This window comes from Paraphaeosphaeria sporulosa (genome assembly GCF_001642045.1).
Source record: "Paraphaeosphaeria sporulosa strain AP3s5-JAC2a unplaced genomic scaffold CC84scaffold_3, whole genome shotgun sequence".
NCBI lineage: Eukaryota > Fungi > Ascomycota > Dothideomycetes > Pleosporales > Didymosphaeriaceae > Paraphaeosphaeria > Paraphaeosphaeria sporulosa.
Genome location: NW_017253362.1, coordinates 277,696 through 303,662, shown reverse-complemented (window position 1 = coordinate 303,662; position 25,967 = coordinate 277,696). Strand labels below are relative to the sequence as shown.

Here is a 25,967-nt window from a genome sequence, read left to right as displayed (position 1 = left end):
GCTGGCGGTGGGTATAAAACGATAGGGTTGTGACAGTTTTTCCTACCATCCCAACCAAAAGCGAAAGCAAAACGCAACCCAAAGCTAGCAAGCACACTTTAAGCAAAAAGCGCAAATCAAGAAGACCAAATTGAGCAGTATGTCTCAGTCCCCGCAGTCTCAGCCCCAAACCCACGGGGCCAACCGCCATTCCCGCCCCGTTTCCGCGCGCGGACATGCCTCATCTGGTCTGCGTCAGAACGCCAACCCGCATACTGGAGTTTCAAGCCCGAACATCCAGTCCCACCCCCAGGCCCATCGTACCCTCGCCACCCTGGCCCAGGCACTAAAGCGTGACCTGGCCTCCCTCATGCACCGCTACCCCCACCTCCGCGGCTCCGAGCACTTCACGGCGATCGACCAGATTCGTGATACCTTTCTCTCATTCGCGAGCAAGACCTGAAGTTCCGAGCCCGCTACCGTGTGGACATTGATCGTGGACTTGCACTTGCTATTGGAGATGTCGTGAACCGGTCTCAGGGGAGTACCGACGAGCACGGTTATCTAAACCGTCTTAAGGATATTCTGTGGAATCAGACCTATCCCCAGACACAGCAGAATGGCAGCTTGGGTGTCTCAGATCCACTTGCTGTGCACTCACACGCGCAGTCGCAGCCCGCACGCTTGTCTGTTCGTGAGCCGCCCACCCAGCCGCAGCGCCACGACTCACCGCACCGTGAAGAACAAAGTGGACCTCATCCAGAGCCCCATCGCCGTGAGAACCACCGCTCGTCTCGCTACACGGCATCTCGTGCTCCCCAGCCCGCTCCCACCCATTCTACTCCACACGGCGCTCGTACATCCCACGGCGTCATAGTGGGTCTCCAGCGTAACCTGCGTACTAATACTCGTACTCCTGTTCCTGTTCCTTGCAACACCCCTTCCTATACTTCAACCGCTGCCTCGGAGATCCAGGGCTACGATAAGTGGCGGCCCACCGACGAGCGCCACCTGCCTGAGCGCGATGAGTTCTTCAAGCACGAGGTGCGCAGCAAGTGGAAGCGGTTTGTGTTGAACATGAAGGAGCAGAAGCAGGCAGTTCTTAAGGGGGTGAAGTTTTGGGAGCTTGAGTAGAGCAGGTGGATAGGGGGCGAGTAGTAGACGTTGGGCTTGTGAGATCGTTCAAGGTGTTGTTGCTGTAGAGGCGATGCGGGGATGAAGAGCACGAGTTATGAATGGAATGTGTGAGGTGAGGTGAGGTGAGGTGAGGTGAAGTGAAGTGAAGTGAAGTGTTGAGTTCGCAGAACATCGAGGCTGTAGCCCTGTCCTATCTCAGGATCATCTGAGCGAGAAAGCTCAAGACGTGTTGTAAAGAATGTTCAGGTGGCAGATGATGTAGTTATATACTTTCAAATCAGACGTGAGTATAGCAGATAAGTACCACTTACATACTGGAAGCAAGTTATGTGAATCGATTGTGCGTGGGAAATGCGATTACATGTATATATATTTACAAATGAACACCAGGGTATCGTACATCTCTCCTACAACCTTTCCTCACCGCCTCCCTCTTCCCTCCTCTCCCTAACCTTCCCTACTTCTTCACCTCAAAATCCTTACTTGGATCCGTCGAATGCTTCTGCAGGTGATTGTCAAACTCCTTCCTGCTGAACACGCCCTCGCGCACTTTATGCTGGTTCTTATGCGCTGCCATCGCGTGCTTAGCCACTGTATCACCATGCCTGTCTTCCACGGGCTTCGGCGCTTCGAGGTCGGAGTGCTTTGCGTGGTCGATCTTCTCGGAAATCTTCTGGGCGGGGGAGGAGGAGGAGGCGTCGGATGAGGTGCTGGTGTAGTAGTATGCGCCGGCAGCGAGGGCGGCGGCGGAGGTGGTGAGCCTGGCGGTTGTTAGTGGAAGGGCATCTTTGGCTTGGGAGGGTGAAGGATGGAGGTAGAGCTTACCAAGTTAGTCGCGACGACGTCTTTAGCGTCTGCTGTGTGCGCTCGTCGTGGCCGGTCGCGTAGCCCCGTCGCAGCGATGCGCGCGAGGCAGTTCTGACATTTGCGCGGAGGAATTGGGTGGGGAGAGACATTGTTTGTAGATTGAGAGGATATCTGCCAGTACAGATCTTGGGGAAATCCAGAGCAGTATGTTGTCTATGTTGGGGTAGGTGTAATTAAAGCTGTAGATGTGGTTGCTGTTGAGCTGTGTTGAATGTTGGTCGCTCATTACGTCATTGCGTGCTGCGCGCCTGGTTTCAGGAACGCGTGCCGTCGCGACTGGGCGTGACGGAGGACGGTCTTGGGAGTACGGAATTGGTTAGCGAGAATCGAGAGGGCGTAAATCAGAGCGTCAGTTCGAATTAACAATCCAGCGGAAAACCAGTACGGTGTTCTGTGTTGGTATCCCAGTTCCTCCAATCGCTACCTCAATCAGCTAATCTTGCTCCAAGTACGAAAGTATGAAGTGATGACAGGTTTAATTCTGTGACCGACTAAGACGGTGAAGACCAGCCCATTGTTTCAGAGAGACAGGCAAAGAAGTCTGACAAGAGGAGAAAGAAAAGATTTGACAATACGGGAGATATCAAATTCCCTTAAATTCCCAGAGTCCGCTCGTCACGACATAGAAATCATTCCCGTAGGTTGCGTCGCGCTTCCCAGCACTTGAGACCTCCATTCCCAGACGACCAGAGCTAACTAACCCTATACCATGTCCGATATCTTATCTAATGTCTTGTGTGGTCCATAAACTTTCGGACGGTGTATAAAGTAAAGTGCAGTGAAACCTGCATTAATCCCTATCGGAATAAAAACCATCAGCACTTCAAGCGCCGTCGCACCAGCCGCAGACGAAAAACAAGCCGCACTCAAAGCGCAGAGAAGGAGGGTTGGCGCGATGTCCCGGTCTTTCCTGATGTGCCGAACAAGCTCATCAACGCCGTTGCAGGAGTTCATGACGAGACAGAAAACAATAAAATAGGTGTTGTCGATCACGGGAGTTGGAGGATTCTACACGAGCTTGTTAGAAGAGGCGATGCAAAGGTAAGCAAGAAAGCTTACACTTCGGCGGACAGCAGGAACGATGTTGCTCGGGGTCTCTACACCTAGATGCAGGAAGTTGATGGCGATGCACCACGATAGCAGCCATCCCCAAGCCAGACCCCAACCGCCGATGATTCGAGTAGGACGTGGTGCTTCATCCTCGTTGGTGTTGCATGTTTTGTGTTCTTTCGCGACGCTGACATCACCGATCTTTGCCTCTTCATCAAGTGCGCATTTTTCCGACATCATAGATTTGGGAGCGGGTATGCTAGAGCTCTTCTGGGCCTGAAATTCGATGAGGGTTTGGAGAGAGACTCGATATGTCGTCGTGATGATGTGCGGAACGGTACGTCGAGGCTGAGGATCGCAACACGAGATGATGCTGGCTTGGCGGTTGCCTTCGTACTGGTGTTCCCCTCACCGGTGAACCTTGACATCTCGACTGGGTTGGATCGCTGCCCCGCTTCCTGAGCACACTTGATCTTACTCTCCAGCCTGACCACGGCATTACCGACACATTTTCGCATCGCATACACCAGCAATCGATCGTGCTATCGTGAAGATATATCGGGCTCCTACCTCTGACTTGCATACTTAGTACATTTTGAATGGTCCCCAGGCATTGTCTATACGTACTCTCATCTAAAGGCGTCAATCTCAAACCGTGCGGCAACATCATCGTACAATATCTGCTGCAATGAAAGGAAAGATGGCTGCAAATTGGAGATGGGAGCTCTATACCCTGTGCACCATAGACGCACTATTCATCCCTCTCATTGGGGAGGGATTGGAAGGCACAGCTAAAGGGATAGGCTTGGTTGTGTACGTCTAGTTAGTCGAAATAGTCGTTTCGACTACCCTCTTAGCCTACTTACAGTCTCGAAGGCTAACTACAGTGGGGCAGAGTATACTCTATGTGGGCCATGTTGCTCGGCTTGTTCGGAGCGACGTTCTTTGAGCGAACGTCGGGCTTCATCATGTATGTATAGCCAGTGCGAGCCCGATCCATTGAGCCTGACGGTGACCTAGTCAATGTTTCTACTACCTCTTCTGCATGGCAGTCCTTCTCGCCTTTTTCGGGTCCTTCCCGAATGTCGCGCTGCACCTCTGGCTGCCGATAAGCTCCTGCCTGGGAATATTTGTTGGCATAGCGTTGCGAGATTGCTATACGCACACAACAAAGCGTACGCGACAATGCATACATAAAGCCCTGTTGGGATGGACTCGTGCCAGAGAGCCACTTCTACCTCTCCACAATCGCTCTAGGGATCTGTGTCTCATCGTACACACCCAGCCCTGTGCTACTCGACAGCAGTGCAGAGTCCATCTGGTAAGCAAGACATGCGACGAATCGAAAGTGCCGACGGACGTGTACGATTGCCGAACGAGACCCCAAGACAGGCAGCTAAGTCAGCCACACTGATGCCAACTGCGCAGAGATTCTGCGGTGATGACCATCGCCCAGGAAAGTGGATCTATGACTGGACGCTCTCACAAGACTACGCTGCTTGCGATTTGAATGGGTTCGCCCATCGCGAGATACCCCTGCTTTCTCTCTTTTCTCCAACCCCATTTACCATCTCTGAACTGTATCTCAATGTCTTTTTAACAGCTTCAGCATGCATCTTTGACACTCCAGCATTTCTCGGCGCCTTGCATCCTCCATCCACCGCTGCTAATACGTGGAAGGCGGCATCTTCTTATTGCATAGTGTGGACTTGTCGTTTCGATTTTATTTGCAACATGATCTCGCGGCATCTCCAGCATACGTCGGCGTCTTAGCATCTATCCCAGGCCAGCAGAACCTGGGTGGCAATTTCCATCTTCTGATTGCACATCACTGCATAGCGTTCATTCCTTTTTTCATATTGCATTGTAGGTGACCTGTCTTCAAACGCCTCATCGTTCCTTGCATAGCCAAGCATATATAGGCATTTCTTATCTCCTTCAAGCATTAGCATAGCATGGTTTAGCATTTCAATGGCGCCATTCGTTTCGCGGACTGGGCAGCTCCAGCGGATACAAACCAATCACGTGCCTCGATGTATTGTGGTTCGCAAGACATGGAGCTCGAATTGGCGGGTCGGGCGCTTACTGAATCAGAACTCAACGCTAAACGGTATCCAAGTCTACTGCTGTGTATGTTCCTACCATGACCTTGAAAAGATTATCAGCATTTGCCCCAAACTCCAGCCAGCACAGATCCCGTCTTTCGGCCCACAAGTGCCTGAGTATCGGTTCATTAGATGCTCCGCAATATGCCTGCTAGTTCGTCCGCTCGATGGTCAATACACGTCTTGCGCGAGAGTCAAGGCATTCCTCTATCGGTCTTGCCACACTTTCCGACTGGACATGTGGGTTCTTTGATTGATTTTACTATGAGACATAGCGGAGGGTGTAAAAGGTCGGTGTTGCTCCAAAATTGATCGTGAAGCCGATTTGCAAAGTACTCGCGTGATTAACGAGTACTCGATTGCTTCAAATGTTGTGCGAATAACGCTCTTTGGCTGGCGTGTTGAATACTCTAGAGGAAACCGAGAGTGGTTATCGCCTCAAACAAACATACGTGTAGATTCTGGTTTATGATCGGTCGAGTTCGGTGTTTCGGTGTTTGGGTTCATGGAGGGGCGGAGCGAATGATGATGGCTCGCGTAAGCCAGACTTCCCAAACGAAAGATGAATGCATGGGATGGTTGAACATACTGAAACTTTAAGACTGCATAATTGCTCATTAGAGAAGTGGTGGTGTGTACCTCGTATACTTGTGGCCTATGCATAGTTCCAAATTCAACGCGCTTCGTTGATACCTATGATACTGGGAACTGTGTCTTGAAATAGTTTGAGTGCCTCATCTGGTCTCTCTACAAACCTCATCACCTATTAGTATCAATCAATTCTGTGCAGCAAAGGCTGTTGTACGCTCCAGCACCGAGGCGTAGCTTTGAGAACCGGCACCTGGATCCGAGAGCGGGCCTGTGTAACCACCCGAACGCCGACTGATTACTACTTATCTTCGCTTGCTGTGCCAATATCATATACTCATGGAGGGAGACACGGTAAAATGAATATAAAGAGCTGCCGTGTCGCGTCGCTGTGGCGCTATTTCGGACTCCGACGCTCCACCATTGATACATTGGGCACTCCCTCATCCGTAACAGCTGACCGGACACCAAAAGCAGGTGCAACATTACTTTGATACAAAATATAACAGAGAAAGCAAGGATGACTTCCAGAATTAACACGATCCTAATCATCGGGGGCACTACGGGCATAGGCGAGCAGCTTGTGCGCCGTTTCCATGCATTGGACAAAAAGGTCATCGTCACGGGTCGTAACCAGGCCAGTCTTACGAGTTTGGCGCAGGCACTCAATGGTCTCGAAACCCGCCAGGTCTGATACACGGCCGATGGTGCATGAGATCTCTCGCTGATGTTTATCCTCAGTTCGATATCACCGACTTCTCTAATCTTCAGTCGCACGTCGCTGGCATCCTGAAGGATTTCCCAAGTCTCGACACTGTGCTCATCAATGCGGGCATTCAAAAGAGTTTCAGCTTCTTTGATCCTTCAAGCATCGCAGCCGGCGAGATCGAGCGTGAGATCGCAGCAAACTTAACCGCGCCGACACTGCTTGTCCAAGCTTTTGCGCCACACCTGCTGTCTCTCGCCAGCAAAGGCACACCCGCAACTCTGTTTGTCACCAGTTCCACGCTAGGTCTCCTACCAATGGGTCTCTGGGCCAACTACAGTGCCACCAAAGCCGGCGTGCACGCGCTCGCCCTGAGCCTTCGCCAGCAAATTGCTTTTGCGAGCGAGGAGGCGAAGAAGAACTTCAATGTGGTGGAGATCGTGCCCCCTTACGTGGACACCGGACTGGATAAAGAGCACCGTGAGGCGACACTTGCCGCAATGGGAGAGCGTGCATTCCCGCCAATGCCGCTGCAGGAGTACATCGATCAATTTTTCAACGCGCTGGATGAGATAGAGTTGGATGGCAGCTTGAAGAAGGAGATTGGCGTTGGAACGGGGGCGATGGCTGTGCAGACTTGGAGGGAGAGCTTGGGTAAGGTGTATGAGCAGTTTGGTATGGCTACGTGAAGGACACTGAATAGATGAAAGCGCTGTTGGGGACAATTAGCGCGAACCTACAGGACTTTGAACGGGCTTGTAGGTTGAGAAGCGGAGGATTGATGCACTGGAAGGGCAGTATCATAATACAGTCATTTGATTGGACTGGCATGAGAAACAAGATAGCTATCGTATCAAAATCTGATTGCCTGTGCAAAATAGGTTCCCTCATTAGGTGACATACTCAAAGGCAGAACTAAAAACCCTGCCCGCAGTTTTCAAGCTCAGAAAAAAAAAACAGATTCATCGACTCAACTCCCTGATAATGAGTTGACAAAGATCAACGGTGACCTGAAAGCCACCGATCCCCCAATATGGGTCGCCGATTCCACCAAGCGTAGCTTCGATTAGATTTCGAGGCCTCTATGCAGAATATTGTCCATGTATCCCTTTCGCAGTTCCTCGTGATTGGTGCCCTCGGCTCCGAATTCGGTGAGCACTTCCAAAAGCTTCTCGATGAAGCGAAGTAAGTCCTTCTGGTTGTCTGGACGGGAAGGCCTTTTGGATATATGCGCCGGAGAAAGGCATAGGCGTTCTCCTCTTTCTCGAGCCAATTCATCACTGGCCTGAAGCCACCACAAAATCGATCAAATTCAGCGAATCGTGCCAGTGAGTTTTTGGCGTGCAGTTCGTACTCAATTAGCGTCTTGAAGGTTTCTAACAATTCTATTCCCGTACTACATTCTAAATGAACAATGAATCATCCAGGATATGAATTAAGATTGAAACCGCCACGGGAACTTAATTCAGACTCGTCGCGTTACGAAGATATTCTTCGCATCAGTGTCCCGGACGAAGATCTCGAAGATCATTTCCTGAAGCTCAACAGGAAGCTCCAAGAGATGCATCTTGGACGACTCTGTGCGGTTGGTGCTTGAATTAGTGAGTGGGTGGACTGGAAGTGCGGCTTGAAGTGGGTGTCATATAGGATGGGCTAACAGCAGCATAGATCATGAATACTCAAGAAAGATATACTCGAGGAAAGTTAGCGCGCTCGGGCTCGATGAAAGGTTGTGTGAGTCAGTCTCGAATGGTCCAAGCAGACATCCCAACATGGGAAAGATCACAACAAACTTGTAGGCGTAATACGATCTAAAGACTGGCTAAACAATATAATAGGGATCAAAAACCATTGAAATTAGATATACTTCTGATCACTCTTATCACGCTGGCACTCGGGTGCTCCCTTCGCGACCGATATTAACCTTGAATCCATCGAGAACTCATAGCTGACTACAATGAGGATAACACTATCAGTGCAGGCTGCCGAAAGTGAGCTCATAGGCCCCTATGCCTGCTTGCTTGCATCGGCCCTGGGGCTAAGTGGCTCTTCTTTGACGATACGCCTGTGTCGACTGTTCTGCGCATGTAGACCGTCCATAAAACATGCCCACACCGCGCAAAACCTGTTACAAGTCAGTATGTCCGAGCGACTGGTAACGATAGCCTGCACTCACGCTGCGATACCCGCGATAGCTGCAGTAACGCCTTGGCCTGCGGCCCGATCAGTCGCACTGCCAGCGATCTTGTTCGCCAACTCGACTGGGATATCATCTCTCGGTGTTGAGCTGGCATCGGCCGCCAATCGGGCGAGCGTTGCCATCAGTGCGATACAAGCGACGGAGTAGATCGCGTTCCCAGCGATGGCAACGATACAGGCCGACTTCTCGATCTCGTAACGTAGACGTGTTGTTGATATGGGCAAGGCATCGCGCTCCAGGATGAGAAGCGTGACAAAAAGGATCGCGTTCCATGCCGTTCCAAAGATCGCCTGTCACATTCCCAATTTTTAGCATGGCCTACAACGAGGATGTTTCAAAGAGTACATACCACTTGGTAGGTGATGCTGAAGGTCGAGACGGCCGGACTTAGAGAAGTAAATGTACCAGTCAAAGAGCCTCCGGCACTCGTTTCGGTGTGAACAATGTCATTTGTCCAGAGCAATGTGCAGAGGAAGCCTGCAGTGAAGAGAAGAACTGCAGAGAAGATAGATGCGCTGTGTGAATATTGCCATACGGTCTTGCGGCCGAAGGAGAAGCCAACCATTATGTTGAAGCTCACGTATTGTAATCCGAAAGTTAAAGAACACTACGATGCGTTTTTGGGGATAAGATGAAACGTTTAGTGTAGGGATAGGAGCGCCAGCTGAAGAGCTTATCTGGGCTTATAGATTTCGACATGCGGCTCAAAATGCTCGGTGCATAGCCATGACGCTTTGGTGCATGCTTTACCGATGAATACAACTCGAGGTTTGCACATGATATAGATTCCTAAGCCAACCTCTCAGCTCATTTCTGGGCGTTTCTAAACACTCCGCGTTCCACGAATCATACATGCCTCTGATGTTGCCCGAGAGCAATGTGTGCCAATCACTGCTAGGGCCGATTTGTGTGAAATCCAAGATAGGCAACTTTATTGCGAGGAAAGGCTAACAGCAGGATTATTGGGGTCCGGAACTAGTAGGAAGGATTTGATCATCGCTGCGCTGATCTTGGCATTGGATTGCTTACGCCAAGTCTCCATCCTTATTGGTACAGGTGCACTGCGACGTCAGTGGCCTTCGTGTTTTCTACAGACCAGTCGTTGATCGATGATGTGTCTTGATGCCTCGTGGTCTGACAAGTGGGATCTCGTAAGATTCGAGCCCCAGCTCGATAATCACATGAGGCTCCGTGGTACTCCATACTGACCACAAACGTAGCAGGCTGATAAAATCAACGCGAGCTCCGTATGTTAGGATCTTGAAGTGTAATCACAAGGCTTATGATGCCTTTCCATCATAAGATTATTCCTCATCATTCAGATGCTGAGGGCAAGTTGAGTCCGAAGTGGTTCAAATCGCCCAAGTCGCCCAAGCCACAGAAGTCGCCAATTTCACCCAAGTCTCCCAAGTCCTCTAGACTCCTAACAGACACAGAGAAGAACTTCGACTTTATTGAGCAGTGTGTGGGCTGCAACAAGGTCGAAAGCCTGATAAAATGGAACACTGAAAAGCGGAAGAACGGAGAGGAAAGAGCGACATCGACTCTTTTGCATAACAGCTTCAGTGAGCTGGATTCTTGCTCCAAAACATGCAAGATCTGCCGCGTGTTTCGACAATCGCTGCTTTTGGAAGAAGTCACTTTTGACGGAGTGAAAGATATTGAGGAGTCTAAAGGCAAAGTGACGGTACACTGGAAAGAGATGACCAACGAAGATGGCAGGCCTGGTGTTTTCCTCACAGTGGGGGTCGAAGACATACCCAGGCTCACTGGAGTGGTTAACTGCAGCTCTCGGAATGAGATGGCTCACCTTGCACTTAATCCCAACGGCCGCGGCATCCCTGTGTTCGAGCAGGCAAAAGAATGGCTGCATGACTGTCGCAACAACCACATCGGCGTTTGCGATAATTTGAAGTTCAATAGCGAGAACCCTCGACTCCTCATCGAGATCTTGTCGTCGGAATCCATACAGCTATGCAGCAAACAATACGGACCATGCGAATATGTCGCACTGAGTTATTGCTGGGGTGACCCGAAGAACGGAGGGAGTACTACCAACGCGAACTTTCCTGAACGTCTTCGTCCATTTGGCATCAAAACCCTCCCCGCCACTGTGCGCGACGCGCTTTACATCGTTCATGCAATGAACGTTCGATACGCTTGGATCGATGCCCTTTGTATCAATCAAGACACAAAAGAGGGTCTGGGTGAGATGCACAAAGTTTACTCTAATGCGCTCTTCACGCTGTGTGCTTGCGCCACAACAAAATCGAACGCTGAACTGCTCGGCGAGCGTAAGGCGTGGACGGAAAAGACGGAATCATGCCGCCTTGGTGGACAATGGCTGACGACACCGGACATGTCTTTGAATCAGCTACGCATGAAATCGCCACTCGCGGGAAGGGCTTGGACGCTCCAAGAAGAAAGGCTGAGTCCTCGCATGCTTTATGTCTCCAGCAGCAGAGTCCATTGGTCTTGTGCCATGGGCAATAAGATGGAGCTGAAGCCCGTATATGAAGAAAAGTCTCACAAGCTTCAAAGACCATGGTATGCATTATCGGACCGCGATAATGAAGTGCCCGCTTCTCAAGAATTCTTGTTGGCATGCCATCGCGGCGAAGGCAATCTCTACCCATTCTGGGCGGACATTGTGAAGTCATATGCGCTACGAGATATGTCTAATTTGGAAGATCGACTGGGGGCCTTGTCTGGTTTGGCTGCAAGGTACTTGAGCGCCAACCCTCTTGATGAGTACCTGGCCGGTATCTGGGAAAAGAATTTACCAGAAGGACTCGCATGGAAAGTAGAGCGGGTGGCCGAGGCTAAGGACGAGAAACCGGACCCAAAGACACCCGTATGGCCATCGTGGTCATGGGCTGTGCTCCCAGTGCGGACTGCAATTGAAACGAATGTCAGGAGTCCACGATCGGCGTTTTTTCAACACATCCCCGATGTCGACTTGAAAAATCCGGACTTCCATGTTGACGAGGCAATGGCTATCACACATGGGGAAAAAATCAAGGAGATTTGTGTGACTGGTCGCACACGCCCGCTATGGAAGCCAACATCGTGTCGCGTTGATTGGTCGAGTATCAGCAGGCTCGTAGGAAAAGAGGAGAGGTTCACCTTTGCGGCCAAGCCCGAGCAGAACATCCATGCGATACAGTCTCCAGCTGGTCGTGTTCTAGTTTACGAGGACCGGAAAAGGGAGGTTGTCTGTCAGCTAGATTTCCGGCATGACGTCATCAAGTTGCAATCGGGTCAGGTAAAACTTTTAGCTCTTGAGTTAGGAGAGACAACGATGCTGTTACTGGAAGATTGCGGAGATGGAACCCACCGGCGTGTCGGTGCTGCTTGGAACGTCCGTAAAGACTTCTTTGCATTGGTAAACGATTCCGAAGTATTAGTCTTGCGGTGAATAATACAGTCTACCGAACCGCACATTCTTGCTCTGGTCACAAGAAACAGATTCATACGTCTCCTCAAGTTTGGTAACTGCTGTGGTATTCTGTCGTGCAAAACCAGGCTCGCTCCTTCCTATGGATGTTTTCCCCACAGTGCACAGAAAGTTCTCTGCTAGGCTAAATCGGGCTTGTGTAATCACCTCCGTGATTATAATCTAACATGACGTGCCATAGCTGGAGAAGATGATTCTATTATCATGAAGCCTGTTTCGATTTTGAAATGATGAATTATTCGCACTTGAAGAAAAGAAACGCCCAAAAGAACCCTACCAGAGACGAACTCTATCACAAAACAGCTCAAGGTCACCGTAATGTCGACGGTAGGTCATTTTAGAAATGTAGTGAATGCCTAATTTCTGATTATATCCCGCTCGAACCCTCCATGCTGATGACGGGATTCTTTCACGCCCTGGAAAAGATTATCTCCCACTTCTTAACCTTTCATGAAACTTCGCATCAGCTGTATGCCGATGAAAACTGAGGCTGCCAGCTCTATGGCGAGAGCCACGCAAGAAGTTCCTCTGCAAATCTTACTAAACCATCACCCTCCATTCGAATACCAGGTTCATCCTCAGCGATTCGCTTGAGCAGGTTCCTGGCAGGAGCGTGCAACTATTTGCGTTGCCACTTGTTGGAGAAGTTCGCTTTCAGGGTTTTGAGTAGGATAACGTAGGCCATGCACTGATCACAGCGCATATGTTGTCGCTTGGTAAGAGCCTTAGAGAGATCATTGGTCATCCGAATTTTGTACCCAGTTATGGGCAGAAAATTATCGATGAGAATCTTGGTGAATACGTAGTGGGAACCAGATTTTGCATGGGGAGCATTGGCGGCATGGGATTAAGCAAGTCCAGCCCCCTGTGTCGAATAATCTCCGCGTCATGCTGGAGGAAGACCTGGTGGACGGAAACTCGGGAGTAGGTGGCCGCATTGAAGATTGGATTTGTATGGAAACAACCTGCGTACTCTCCGGCCTAGTTTGTACGATTGCTCTGGATAAGATGACGCGCAAAGGTAACGTGTCCATTTCTGGATGCTTGGTGAAGTCGAACGCGAAGTGGTGCGAGTACGCATTGAGATTTTCCATGATAGGTATACGGGCGTGAACGTATCTGAAGATCTGATGCTTCCATTTTCCAGCAAGCTGTCTACGAAGTATTCCAGCTTCAGCGCTTAGATTCGCCCCCAAAATGTCTCACAACAGAAGGGGAGCAAGACCATAAGACGTGGATCAAAACACCACCTCTAGGGAAACAAAAATGTATAACGCACGCTTCCAGAAGGTTCAGAACTATCGACTGCCTGTGGTCTATACTTAGTAACCGTGGGGTCCAGTCGCTATATGATTTCGCGTGACTCATCGTTTCAAATCCCTATTATCCTCATAGTTGCATCTTCTCTAGACTAAGACGATGTTTCGAACTTCCTTTAATCCAAGTCGCCACTTATTTACCGCCTCACCATCCATTAGTCCATGAATATATGATTCCCCAACGACCTGAAATGTTGAGCCAGATCGTCGCAGTATGAACGGTGTCTCTGCGCCACAAAGTACCGCAACTCGATCTCCTTTCCGAGCGTTGGGCGGGGCAAGGCCAAAGTATCCATCTTCGGAAATGAAGAACCGTCGACCGAGGGCATACTTTATAAGCCTTGGGTTATCAGTACTAGGAGGTTCCCTGGCAGGCCGTTGCCGAATCTTGTCTGACACGAATCGGCGAGCATCTCTCCGAAGTTCACGGGTCTCAGCATTCAACGATTCGATTATTGTGCGATGTCTTGAGCGAATGCTTGCTTCCAAAGCAGTTTCGTCATGTAGACAACGGCTTTCCCAAAATGGATCAGGTACCACATAAGGGAGGGTGAAGGGACGATGATAAAGATCATATGGCTGTTTTAACCATTCTTTACCCAATGTTTCAAAGGTATTTGCATACTCAAGCCGATCTGAGGAGCTCCAGCGGGCGTCAAGCATGATGTCATCATTTGCAAGGTGTTCATCGAAGCCGTCATGTGCGAGAGTACCTTCGTCAGAAACTATACTCGCAACGTGTTCCGCGAATGCTTGGATTATTGCTCGTATCTCTGCAAATTCCAGACGGGCTGACTCTAGAATAGTCAAAGAAGGGACCGACCACTGCCAGTTATGTGGCGTGAGCGGAAGCCATGACGCAATCTTGGTCTCGTCACTAGCCTGCTGGCCAGCGAAAAGAGTTCTCCAAAATGCCATCAACCTGGTCGTTTCGGTAAGATAAGGAGCTTTGTCAATGTCTTGACCCATGACTGTTTGCTTACACTTTCCAATCTGGACCATTAGTAGGGTTGAATTCGTCCAGTCTTTCTCGATATCCTCTGGAAAAGGGTCAAAGACATTTCGAATAGTGTCGACAAGTATACCTTCCACGTTCATCCTTCTTCCCATGATAGCCACCTTGCAAGTGGTGTCGGCACAAGCTCTATATCGTGTCCAGAGCCGTGAGTAGTCCTCAACGTACTGTGACAGCACTTGTGCCTGCAAGTGCCTCTCATTGTGGATCTGCGTTCGTCTTGAGGCATTCCATACATCTTCCTCCTCATTTCCAAGTTCTCTATCACTCTCGTCTGGTAATACAAAGAGCACATCCGTCCTAACTTTAAGCTCCTGGAAAAGAGACTCGTAGCCCTTTGTGCCATCTGGGTCCATTACATCCACTATCCACTCAGGAATGAAGTGAAGAGTTGATTTGAGCGGGCGAAGAATTTCCTTTGCGCGTTCTCTACGGAACTTTTGATCCTGCATGCGATACTGGATACGTCGGTTGTCCACACCGCTACGCACAGGGAGGCTCCACCAAGGGATTGATCCTCGGTCTGTTACTTGAGCGGACGGTAGACGCGCCTGTGTAAGCGCTTGTGACCAGTCTGGAACCCACGTTGGGAGGAGTTCAATAGTTGGACAGTCTAAAAAGTGGGGCTGGCAGTGGTGCAGAAGTTCCAGCGACGACGTTCCGTGGATAATCCAAGTCGCAAATTCAACATAAACGTCCTCCACACAACGATCGTATTTTACGGTTGGCGCAGTACGTCGTGACATACCGTTCTGTTTCCCCACACTGATTGCATCGAACCACAGTCCAAGCATGGCGTAGATCTTGTCTCTTGGATCCGAGGCTAAGCAATTTCGATGTTCTGACATTTGTCTTAATAAGCGATAAGGATACGACTCGCCTGCTCCCAATACCTCATCTTTCCCGCGGGAGGGCAATGTATCTAGACTCAGCACACGTCCCACATCGGGGAAGCTCTGACGCATCTCCAGTGTGTTGACGTATATTCGCGAACATGCCAGCACCAATCGGAACCACAATATGCCATCGAATCCACACCGAACAGTTATCTTCTTGTATTTTGGTCCGAGGCCACCAAGTGCAACTTCTTGTATGATCCAAGCTCTGAACCACCAAGCGCGATTTAACAAACGTTCGATAGCTACGGATTGCTCCGAGGACATGCTTAACTTGGAGAATGCATGCTCGTGGGAAATTTCTTGGAGGGCACTCATTCCTAGCGTGCTATCGTCGGAAGGGGATCCGAGCCAGACGCTGAGACAGCTTGCCAAGCTGTAAATTTGACCCATAGCTTGGACTTGTGAGCTTTTCTCCTCATGATCTTGTTGATTAATGCATATCGCGTCAACCCAAAGTAGAATGACAGCATCGCCTTGACGCCGGTAGCGCAAGAATGAGTCGAGGTTCGTAGCGATCGGAAGATAGGACTTGTCCGGGAATTCTATGACCTCAGTGAAAATGGCATCGCCCCAGGCGTAAGACAGTGCTTCGTAGCTTTCCAATTTACAGCATTCGAGGTCGGAATTTGAGGGCGAAGAGATGTGAAGTTTTCCTCGAATAGGAGCCGAGATTTTGTGAGCAGGGTAGAGTGTGAATATACGAAAGCTCAATTGTCTATCTTGTGGAAGAGGTTTGTACCGGTATGGAGTAGTAGCCATTGATGACTCCATGATCGATACTATTCATTGAAACAAGCGTCCTGGAGTGCCAGCTCAGCGGCTGGGAACGGCAGTTAAAAGAAAGTCAAGGGCGGGGTTGAATGGGACTTGCTGCCTGGAAAGCCATGGCCTAAATTTCTTAAGAGGGCAAGTCAGCTTCAGATCCGACAATGAACGGCGGGCCATGATAGGCTCGGATACGTCCAGATGAGCTGGCCTGCACTGTCAGGCAGATACATAGCGTTGTTGGTGGTTGCGGGCTCTAAAAAACAACGTCTTCGTACTTAAGACACGCAGTCACGCGGTGCGCCGGAATCACTCAAGCAGTCATCACATAGCACATTGATGTGGATAACACCAAAACCAGAGCCGCCCTGACGGATTGTGCCTCACTGGATCGCCACCTGTAGTGGAGGCTGCAGGAAGAGGAGTAGGCAGTCGACGAGTAGTGAGGAAGTTAGGCACCGTAGCAGGCTTCTCAGTGAACGTTACTAGTGACCGGTGAGCAGACGCTGAGAGGGCGGCGATTGGTGGGCATTGCGTCAAATTAGCAACACCAGACACCAGTAATCATCAGCGGAAGCGCTGTGTAGTGTACTACCAGCCCCGCAGACGCATTAGCCTACCGCTCAAGCGCAAATCTCAAATCGTAGCAATCTGCTCAAGTCTTGCTGGTTTCAATCGCGTTCATCACCCAACAGCATTAGACCAGCGCTTTTCAGCGGTTGCAACAGCTTTACGATCGCGACAGCATTCGAATATTGGCACTCAATCGAGTCTACAAAAGTCACAAAGAAAAGCCAATTAATATTCGAAAAATGGAAGGCGGGGTAGGTTTCGCCGGTTATAGCTCACCGGAGACTTGGCCACACTGCTGTGGTGTTACTATGTCAGGGTGTGCTGCAAGGCTGCGGCACGACAACAGCTGACAAGATGCTGCGCGCTTCCATCGCTTTCTAATTCTCTACCGCTCCTTCAATGCCATGGTCCAGTTTTTATTCAAGCCAGCTAGACAACCTCGCAAATAGCAGCAGCCGTGGGCAAAAACGTGCGTCCTTCACCTTTCTTCCTCAATTATTGAGATACATCTCTTGAGAAAGATCGACGACAGTCGCCATGCGGCTTCTACAGCTCCAGAGTGATGACGACTTCAGCCTGATCGAACGCATTGGTAACGACATACCACCGTACGCAATTCTCTCTCATACTTGGGGGGCAGATGAAGAAGAAGTCACGTTTAAAGACCTAGTGGAGGGTACAGGAAAGAGAAAGGCGGGATACCGTAAGCTCGCCTTTTGTGGAAGACAAGCTAAGACAGATGGCCTTCAATATTTTTGGGTGGATACTTGCTGCATCGACAAATCAAGTAGCGCAGAGCTTTCGGAAGCTATAAACTCTATGTTCCGCTGGTATTATAGCGCGGCTAAGTGCTACGTATATCTCTCTGATGTGTCGACAAGCGGCTCAGCCAGAGACCAGAAGTCCCTCAAGAAGATATGGGAACCACTTTTTCGGCGCAGTAAGTGGTTTACTCGAGGATGGACACTCCAAGAACTTCTTGCTCCAAGAGTTGTGGAATTCTTTTCCGCGGGAGGAGTAAAACTTGGTGAAAAGAGAGGGATGACACAAATGATTCGCGAAATCACAGGCATTGACATCTGCGTTCTTCAAGGAAAATCCTTGCATCATATCAGCGTAGAAGACCGGATGTCATGGGCAGAGAAACGCCAGACAAAACGCGAAGAGGACGCGGCATACTCTCTGCTGGGGATCTTCAATGTCCATATGCCGCTCATATACGGAGAAGGAAAGGACAAGGCGTTTGTACGCTTGAAAAAAGAAATCCAGGAGCTATTGGATCGAGAAACCCATGCGACTGCTTTTGAGTACCAAAAGCGAGGACACGGTCATAATGGGACAGCTCGAATTGAGCGACGCAATATCATCTGCCACAAATGTGGGTATTACTAGATTAAAAAAAAACCTAGTCGTGCTGACTATGCCTTGCTAGGTGGCGAATCGGGTCATTATGCTAATGAGCTCCATTGCTATACATGTGAGTCCTAAATGCCCACAAGTATCTGATATGTACTGACCGACGCAGGTGGCAAGTATGGTCATTTATCAACTGATCCACATTGCTGGAAATGTACGCGTTGCAAATATTATTTTCTAAATTTTTTTACTGACAGATTCAGGCGACGAATACGGTCATTATGCCAATGCGCCTCATTGTCATGGATGTAAGTAAGATAGTTTGGCATCAGCCCACTGAGCGTCATTAGTGACATGATATTCAGGCCAGAAAAGGGGTCATTTTATAGCTGATTGTCCTTCACGAAGGTAACAATGCTATTGCCAGATGCTGTGGATGATATGATGAAACTGTAGCAACGTATTGACAGGAAGGCTGGATCTCACAGGCCCCATGTAAGCCCACTTGAGGTAGTCATGTATATCGTAGTGAGCGCTTCACAAAATGTACCAAAATAACCTTTCAAATTCACGGATACTTTTTGATTACCGACTTTATAGTGGACAATTTTGGACACGAGCCATAGGCACAATAGGTCTGCACGTGGAACAACTACAAAAATTGCGGACAGACGTGGATAACACTGCGCTAGGTAGTCTTGACAGACTTTTTATCTGGCTATAGTCCCTGCGTACGGCTTGCAGCACTACAATTGTAGAGATATCTCACGTAGCATTAGCTTGCCCTTTAAGCAACCCTCTGAGCTACACTACCAGGTCACACTCGCAGTGCTAGATGGCGGTCGTGATTGTCATTGGCAATGAGTAACCACTGAAGAGGCTTTAGTAGTAGTCTATGGCGTAACTGTTATTCCGCCCCGATTCAATAGCAGCTATCATGATTTGATGAAATAGCATGCTGTGGATCAATCCTGATCGTAGTGGTCCGGATCCTGTTCAGTCTCCCGGTCACGGTCCTGAGTAGACGGCAAGGTGGGCAGGAAAACTAGTTTTTAGTGTCCCATGGTCGTATGTAAAAGATGTAACAGCGAATTACCCAAACATAGCACGTCTCAACAGCTTCACCACATCGCACAAGCAGGCACAAAGGTGATACGGATTGGAAGCACCCAACAGCGCGGCAGATCGAATCCAGCACCGAGCTTCACAAAAGCAGAGAACACCATGTTGGCAGCTGCAACGGCGGGCGTCATTCTATTCCCAGGCTATCAACACAAAATGTACACTATAGCAGCCCTGTCACGCAACCCACCAATCCTACATATAGTACAAAGCAGCCGCGCCGCGCCGAACCATGCAATGCAAGCCTATGTTACACTCGTCCCTGCACACGCTACGTCCTAGTAGCCCTCTTCCTCAACCCATACGTCTCCTCCCCCTGCCCATGAAACTCCGGGAACAAAGCCGTCAGCCGCGCTAGCTCCCTCTTGCGCTGCGCCTCCCCAGGCCTCTGCAGTCCTCTCATCGTGCGCTGCTTCTCCGGGTCGGGCAGCAGGCCCTTGTTGACCATTTCCCCGCGGACGACCTTGTTCAATCCAACTTGCACGCGGCGCTCCTCCTTGGTAGGCTTCTTGCGGAGGATCTGCACGTTGCCTGCTTTGAGGAGCTCGCCGGTGACGGGCGCGCGCGCCTTGATGACGGCGCCCTCGGGGTGGTTGCGGGTGAGCATGTTGATGTGGTGGTTCTGGCGGGTGCCTTCGGTGTGGAGGTAGGAGTAGACGTCGGTGGGCTTGGACTTTGCGGTGCCGCAGATGTGGTGGTAAAGGTCGCCGATGTCTTTGGCGGAGGTAAGGTGCCGGTCGGAGATGCGGTGGCCGGTGAGCTGGGTGAGGCGCTTCGAGAGCTGGGGTTGTCAGTGGACGTGTGAGGCTGCATGGTGTAGAGGACTTACAGCAAACTTGAGTTGGATATCTGTGACAGGGACTTGCTGCCACTTTACCTGTGAATCGAGCTCCACGCGCAGTACAGTCTTGCTAGGTGCAGGTGTGCTGGTGTTGTGGAGCAGTTTCCGTACGTCAGCGACATTCTTCTCGCTCGAGCGGGCAGCTGATTCTAGGACAGCATGGCGGAGCTCATTTAGGGTCTTTGAAGAGGTTGCGAAAGCGGCATCGATATCCAAAGCCGGGGCTGCAGCCACGGGTTGTTCTACGACAACTTCCTGCACAGTCTCGACGACTTCCGCAACGGGCTCGACGGGCTTGACCGGCTCGGCAGGCTGGATTTTGCGAGGCACAGGCCTGTTCGACATGAAGTCGAATTTGGGCTTCTCGGCATCATCCTTGACGAGCGCTGCCCTTTTGAAGGCAGGAGTGGCGGGGTCCATGGTCGGCGCGGGCTCTTCTACCACTGGAGCTGCTGGAGCGACGGGTTGGCCCTCTGCAGCCAGAAGTTCCTCTTCCAGGACCTCCTCCAAGGCCTCGGGCTCCAGCGCTTCGGGTGCCGGAGGGGCGTAGTCAGGAACATGCTCCATTTCTGCGAGCAAGGACTCCAGCGACTGCCCTGCGGGAAAGGCGAGAGCGATCTTGCCCTCCTTGTTGCGTTGCAGCTTGACATCCTGAATCCATCCAGGCGCCTCGTAGATTCCTCGGTTCGCTTGCTTCGAGATGTCGAGGTCCTTCCCGGCCTGCTTCAGAGCGTGAATCTCGATTACGGCTTGGTGGAAGTTGGTGCGGAGAGCCTCGGGCTTGGTGACGCGCGTTGTGCGGCCGAAACTGCGCTTGTCAGCCCGATGAAAACGACACACAAGGACGTGGGTCCTCACCTGAAGTCAGTGTACGGCTTGCCGGTCACCTCGTCAAAGGTTTGCGCCATCATCAGATTGTCATCCCGCAGCGTGTAGTACGTGCCCGTCAGCTTCTCGACCTCGTCGGCCATCGCCTGCGTCATCGGCGTGTAGGTCCGCTGGGTGAGCTTCTCGAACTCCTTCGCCAGCTTGACCTCATCGGCCTGCTCGATCCATTCTTTCCCACCCACATGCAGCAATGGCCCTTCAGTTGCCTCTTTGTATGGCTGCTTGACTAATTGTTCGTCGTGTGAGTGCTGTCTTCGGGCGGACTTGACGGCTTGCATCTCCTCCTCGAGAACCTCGATCTCCTCGCCTTGTTCCTCAGGAGCGATGCGCACGGGCGAGTTCGGGTCGTAGGGGTCGACATGCGCGCCAATGGGCTCCGAGTCACCGAGTATTCTCTTCTGCCATCTTCGCACAAACGCCTGGTGCTTCTTCTTGTCTTGCTTGCCGCCAAGGAGGAAGTTGAAAGTAGGGGTCGTGGAGAAGCACGCGGAGGTGGTGCGGAGATGGGACTGCGCGGCGGCGGCGCGTAGACACTGCGATGGTGCGATCCGACGCTGGATCAGAGACGGCACGGGAAGCGAAGGGTCGATTGCCCGCTGCGGGCGCGGTATTCGTCGCATTGGAGTGGTGATGGAGATGGAGCTCCTCCGTGGTCCTCGAATGAACGCTGCAACTTTTCGAAGGCGGCCGAAGATTGACCGACGCGCACCGGCCAATCAAAGCCCGTCCATCGAACAGCGGCATCAACACGCGACACGAGAACCAGTGAAGCTGTGAAATTGCTAGACCCGGGATCAAGAGCATGAAGACATGAGCAAAGACGATCTAGTAAGAGCGGGTTGGGAAGAGGCAAAAGACAGAAGGTGTCAAGGCTTCACTCAGTCATGATGTTCGTACAGGAATTACAATGCCAACAGCATGCCCGGGCCTATCGCTCCCCACCCGCAAACTTCTTGCCCAACCACGTAGACCCTCGCTCATCGTACTCCGCCTTGGTCACCAACACTTCCTTCATCAGATCTGGCCGGCTTGCAAACTGCGCAGCTCCCAGCCACGTGTGCTTGATCGGATCATCTGCCTTCGCAATATTGAGCAGGTAGTTCGAAGGCACCAGAGCCCTTAGCTCAGCCTCCAACCTGTCCATGAAACCGGGGATAAGCGTATTTCCTCCAACAACCACAACATTCGCCAGCATGGCAACCTTCAGGGCCTCAGGCAGACCATTGAGCGCCTCCATGACGGCGCGCGGTAACCCGACTTCCTGGATGCCAATGTCGGTCGGGTTGAAGAGCAATTCTGGAACAGCGAACCGCTCGTTTCCGAGCGGTAGCAGGTCTTCTCGCGGACCCTGCATAGGCTGCAAGCCGCGGCGCATTCTCGATTTCACTGGATCGTGTGGCCGCGCGTACCCGTGTATCGCCTGCTCGTAGTCCGGTAACACATAGTCCACCACTATACTCGAATCTAGCTCTCTTTTGTCGCCTAGCCGACCTTTCCATGTCCGCTCCAAGTCTTTCGAGAACTCCTGCGTCGAGGGCGCAACAAATGACACTGCCTCTTTGATCTCGTTAAGCAGGTACGTCTCCTCCAGCATATTGTAGTGTCTCAGCGAAGAGAGCTCCTTCAGATAGTTTGTGAGCAGCTTTCCCCCGACGGTGAGTCGTCGCACCGCCGAATGGAGCAGCTGCCCCTTGTAAACGGGTAGTATAGTCGTATCCGAGTAGGATGTATCGATCACAAGGAGGCACTCTTGGGGCAGCGCGCCGAGAGAGGTAGGATGGTACGCGTTCATCGCGCCGCCAATGCAGCGGTAGTAGGCATTGAATTCGAACTGTTCGAACACGATTTCATCGCAATTCTTCTGCAGTTCCTTGGGACAGTTCGGTTTCTCCATTAACAGAAGATTCGTGTCTTTCGGATCACACTGTAGCAGCGTTAGTCCCGGAACATGTTCACGGGGAAAGCACGTCTCGTACCTACCCTCAACCCCGCCCCCGCACTGCTGTCCATGAACTCATGTTCCCAGACCGCCTTTTGCGCTTCCCAATTCACGATGAAACCCTTCTCAACCGGTCTTCGGAATGCGAGCTCGCCAAAGTCTTTGCATTCTGCCATTTCCGACGCAACATACGTGCGCTTGTCGCGCGTGCTTCGCGCTACGCAATTCGGTATTACGCTGCAATCATCATAGCTGAGCTCGCTAGTTTCGCTCGACACAAGGCCAGCCTTGAGAGTGTATGCGCCGTTGTCAATGACAAGTGTTTTGGAGGGTACGGCCGCTTTTCCTTTCTTCTTTGGTGCCATTGTCGGTGGAGAGATGGTCGCGCGAGAACCTTGGGGCTAGAGATGCCCGCTTACGTAAGATTTCTTGAACGGAAGGTGTAGCCGAGAGATTCCTCTGGGTAGGATAAGTGGTGAACCCTGACGATCGATACAAGCGTACACAATGAAATAACAATTTCACTTCCGACTGCTACCATTGTTCACTGGCAAGTCAATATAGAGGATGCTATCTCACCGCGAAGCCAATCGCATGATGCAAACACCTGCTACGTCACGCCACCCGAGATTGCCGTAAACCAAGTCCGCTAGATGGCAGTGGTGGCCTAAAAATTCCGATCGTGTAATTATATAGCCCATGTATCAATACTATACCCTGCTCCTCTACCCGAACCAAAAAATGTCCATAATCCAAACCCTCGCATCGTTCTACCCGCCTCTCTCTGAGCGCACACCTTACCCGCCCCTTTATCAACTCCTCACATTTGCTCTGTCCCTCATCCCCTTCTTCTTCCACGCACGCCGTTTGGTAGCACTCCTCGTCTTTCCTGTCCTACTTCTACTGTGTCTTCGCGCGCCATGTTACACGTTCGGCGACCCCTCCCAAGACTACTACAACACGAGCATGTTTGTCGCGATGCCAATCTGGCTTGTGGAGTTTGCGATCTTGAGACCTGTAGAGGGAGAAGGGGCGCCTGTTTGGGTGGGGAGAGGCGGTGGGTTGAAAGAGAAAGGAAACAAGGGGAAAGGCACTAAAGACACGGCATCGGCCTGGGAGACGTTGTTGTGGGCGATAAGCTTGATGATTCCATCGCATCGCGGCATTGGATGGAATTGGCAAGTCAGGCAGATTCCAGAAGACCCTGATGAGAGTTTGCCAAGGTGGAGCTATGTGAGGAGGCATCTTCGGAGGGCCATTTTGGCATACGTGTATTCGACGATCATGCTGGTGGTACTTGGGTTTGCGTCTGCACTGGAGAAGAAAGCATCGCCAAAATACGTGGTACAACGTTTTCTCGCAAACACAATCATTGGATGGTCTGGCGCCTTTTGGGTCTTGAACCGTATTCTTTGCTTCTACAATTTCTGCGCTGCAGTGTCAGTCGCATTGGGTGTGTACGAGCAGTGGCAGTGGCCACCACTTGTGGGGAGTCTGAAGGATGCCTGGTCGGTTTCACAGATGTGGAGTGTGGTCTATCATCAAACGATGCGGGTGGTGAGTGTTTCTTTCTCATTTGGTTCATTTCATCCCTCCCATTTCCCGTTACATGTTGACTGCTGCGTGTATTCGTTTTCCAATTGATGCTTCGCGCGGGTAAAGTTAAAGAGAAAGAACGGCGGGGACACAGTATAAGCGCATATTCAGAGGTGGAATCTGTGCTAAAGAAGCTACGAAGAGTTGGCGGAATGGTTGAATTTGAGGGCTGAAATCAAAGAAACGAAGTTGGCCTGATATATCTGAGCAATGGAACCAAGGTAAAGGAGTTCGGGGTATGATATCAAGGGGAGATGAGGTGGGAGAGGTGAGGTTCATGGAATGAAGCCGAAATAAGGGCAAAGATAAGTCGAGTAGATGATGATGAGCAGAGAGGGCAAATGGTATCACGACATGCGGAATCGCTGACAGGCTAGAGTGTACGGGTCGTTCTTTACATTGTGTTGATACAGAACAGGACGCAAGCGGAGAGGTCTCCGTTATTCCTTGATCAGATGCTAACGAGTTCTCACAGATGGTATCCCAACCCGCCCGCCGCATCACCTACGCCCTAGGTATCTCAAAAGGCAGCATGACATCCCGCCTAGCACAACTCTACCTCTCCTTCGCCATCAGCTGCCTCGTGCACGAGTTCGAAATGTTCAATGTAACGCGCAAAGACATGGGCGAATTTGCCTTCTTCATGTCTCAGCCTATCGTGATCACTCTCGAGAGCTGTGTACAGTTAGCCTGGAAAAAGGTGACGAAGGCAAAAGGCGTTTTCAAAGACGTTGCCGTATGGACTGGACATTTCTGGGTGGTGGTGTGGATGTCTATATGCCTGCCGTGGTATGTGAAAGGCTTCAGAGATGCTGGGATTACGAATGATGCGCTGCTTGGGGGCAAGCCTATGGCTTTAGGATCATCACTGGCTGATACTTGGTGATCGTAGCGTCAACGTATAGGTCGAGCCATCACGGTCAGTTGCCACACTCAGAAAAACGGCCACGCAAGTTGAAATCGATCGTCGGTGACAGATTGACATACAAGTCAGTATAATGGAGTGAGCAGTGTCCATGGCAAGGCTGGATTATGTAATAAAAGTTCACTTGCAAGGAAGGACGAACCGAGGCGGCTTGATATCCCCAGTAAGCAACCGGTCCTTCGATCCGCCTCGTCGGCAGAGATATTGCTGATTTCTGGGGTTTACGCCAGCTCCACGGTATCGGATAACGTTGCTGTTCATGTTTGCGAGGGAGACGGGGTTCCGTGATAGGATTCATTGCCCCGTGCCGACGTGGCCTTCGGCATTCGAGAAGCAAGGCTGAGAGTATCTTTACCGCCTATTGCCTTCCAATTGCCATTTGCCTTCCGATTGCCTTTTGCCTTCCGACTGCCTTTTGCAAGTTGCCTTCGAGTGTTCTCCGCGGACGGTCAGACACAGATTTTGAGTAGCATGTCGTAAGGGTATGATTGGGGAATCTTCCTTCTAGTGCACCCGAAGCTGCTTACGGGATGCACAAGTATCACACAGCCCGAGCCTGCAGCTTTTGCGTTATCAGCATATGCAAAGTTCGCCCAATAATAGTGAAGCAGGAGTATGCCTTGTGACCAAGGCACTATGA

The 25,967-nt window shown here is 50.9% G+C and overlaps 11 protein-coding genes across 11 annotated transcripts; 5 read left to right on the top strand and 6 right to left on the bottom strand.

Annotated features, from left to right (window-relative positions):
- Positions 1–139: 139 nt before the first annotated feature.
- Positions 140–1,113, top strand: CC84DRAFT_1203422 (uncharacterized protein; the record flags this gene model as incomplete). The annotated part of the gene is made up of 2 exons (XM_018181829.1): positions 140–407; positions 500–1,113. The coding sequence occupies 2 exons, from the start codon at positions 140–142 to the stop codon at positions 1,111–1,113; spliced, it is 882 nt and encodes a 293-aa protein (XP_018038259.1).
- Positions 1,114–1,502: 389 nt separating this feature from the next.
- Positions 1,503–2,152, bottom strand: CC84DRAFT_1161938 (uncharacterized protein). Its single transcript, XM_018177865.1, has 2 exons — positions 1,942–2,152; positions 1,503–1,877 (listed from the first exon to the last, which is right to left on the bottom strand). Exons 1-2 carry the CDS (start codon positions 2,070–2,072, stop codon positions 1,574–1,576), a joined length of 435 nt encoding a protein of 144 aa, XP_018038258.1. The 5' UTR covers positions 2,073–2,152; the 3' UTR covers positions 1,503–1,573.
- A 299-nt stretch (positions 2,153–2,451) lies between these two features.
- Positions 2,452–3,363, bottom strand: CC84DRAFT_1161937 (uncharacterized protein). The gene is made up of 2 exons (XM_018177864.1): positions 3,043–3,363; positions 2,452–2,991 (listed from the first exon to the last, which is right to left on the bottom strand). The coding sequence occupies exons 1-2, from the start codon at positions 3,268–3,270 to the stop codon at positions 2,686–2,688; spliced, it is 534 nt and encodes a 177-aa protein (XP_018038257.1). The 5' UTR covers positions 3,271–3,363; the 3' UTR covers positions 2,452–2,685.
- Positions 3,364–6,246: 2,883 nt separating this feature from the next.
- Positions 6,247–7,121, top strand: CC84DRAFT_1238904 (NAD(P)-binding protein; the record flags this gene model as incomplete). Its single annotated transcript, XM_018183967.1, has 2 exons — positions 6,247–6,414; positions 6,468–7,121. The coding sequence occupies 2 exons, from the start codon at positions 6,247–6,249 to the stop codon at positions 7,119–7,121; spliced, it is 822 nt and encodes a 273-aa protein (XP_018038256.1).
- A 1,318-nt stretch (positions 7,122–8,439) lies between these two features.
- CC84DRAFT_1203419 (uncharacterized protein) lies at positions 8,440–9,197 on the bottom strand (the record flags this gene model as incomplete). The annotated part of the gene is made up of 3 exons (XM_018181828.1): positions 8,440–8,557; positions 8,609–8,922; positions 8,982–9,197. The coding sequence occupies 3 exons, from the start codon at positions 9,195–9,197 to the stop codon at positions 8,440–8,442; spliced, it is 648 nt and encodes a 215-aa protein (XP_018038255.1).
- A 720-nt stretch (positions 9,198–9,917) lies between these two features.
- CC84DRAFT_1238903 (HET-domain-containing protein) lies at positions 9,918–12,050 on the top strand (the record flags this gene model as incomplete). The annotated part of the gene is made up of 1 exon (XM_018183966.1): positions 9,918–12,050. The coding sequence occupies one exon, from the start codon at positions 9,918–9,920 to the stop codon at positions 12,048–12,050; it is 2,133 nt and encodes a 710-aa protein (XP_018038254.1).
- Positions 12,051–13,553: 1,503 nt separating this feature from the next.
- CC84DRAFT_1238902 (HET-domain-containing protein) lies at positions 13,554–16,093 on the bottom strand (the record flags this gene model as incomplete). Its single annotated transcript, XM_018183965.1, has 2 exons — positions 13,554–13,635; positions 13,740–16,093. 2 exons carry the CDS (start codon positions 16,091–16,093, stop codon positions 13,554–13,556), a joined length of 2,436 nt encoding a protein of 811 aa, XP_018038253.1.
- A 1,071-nt stretch (positions 16,094–17,164) lies between these two features.
- CC84DRAFT_1238897 (HET-domain-containing protein) lies at positions 17,165–18,117 on the top strand (the record flags this gene model as incomplete). Its single annotated transcript, XM_018183964.1, has 2 exons — positions 17,165–17,901; positions 18,093–18,117. The coding sequence occupies exons 1-2, from the start codon at positions 17,198–17,200 to the stop codon at positions 18,115–18,117; spliced, it is 729 nt and encodes a 242-aa protein (XP_018038252.1). The 5' UTR covers positions 17,165–17,197.
- Positions 18,118–19,244: 1,127 nt separating this feature from the next.
- Positions 19,245–21,635, bottom strand: CC84DRAFT_522190 (uncharacterized protein). The gene is made up of 3 exons (XM_018186614.1): positions 20,838–21,635; positions 19,968–20,787; positions 19,245–19,919 (listed from the first exon to the last, which is right to left on the bottom strand). Exons 1-3 carry the CDS (start codon positions 21,485–21,487, stop codon positions 19,410–19,412), a joined length of 1,980 nt encoding a protein of 659 aa, XP_018038251.1. The 5' UTR covers positions 21,488–21,635; the 3' UTR covers positions 19,245–19,409.
- Position 21,636: 1 nt separating this feature from the next.
- CC84DRAFT_522193 (Actin/actin-like protein) lies at positions 21,637–23,296 on the bottom strand. Its single transcript, XM_018186615.1, has 2 exons — positions 22,848–23,296; positions 21,637–22,791 (listed from the first exon to the last, which is right to left on the bottom strand). The coding sequence occupies exons 1-2, from the start codon at positions 23,169–23,171 to the stop codon at positions 21,796–21,798; spliced, it is 1,320 nt and encodes a 439-aa protein (XP_018038250.1). The 5' UTR covers positions 23,172–23,296; the 3' UTR covers positions 21,637–21,795.
- Positions 23,297–23,541: 245 nt separating this feature from the next.
- Positions 23,542–25,411, top strand: CC84DRAFT_1161935 (uncharacterized protein). Its single transcript, XM_018177863.1, has 2 exons — positions 23,542–24,363; positions 24,878–25,411. The coding sequence occupies exons 1-2, from the start codon at positions 23,548–23,550 to the stop codon at positions 25,286–25,288; spliced, it is 1,227 nt and encodes a 408-aa protein (XP_018038249.1). The 5' UTR covers positions 23,542–23,547; the 3' UTR covers positions 25,289–25,411.
- The last annotated feature ends 556 nt before the right edge of the window (positions 25,412–25,967 follow it).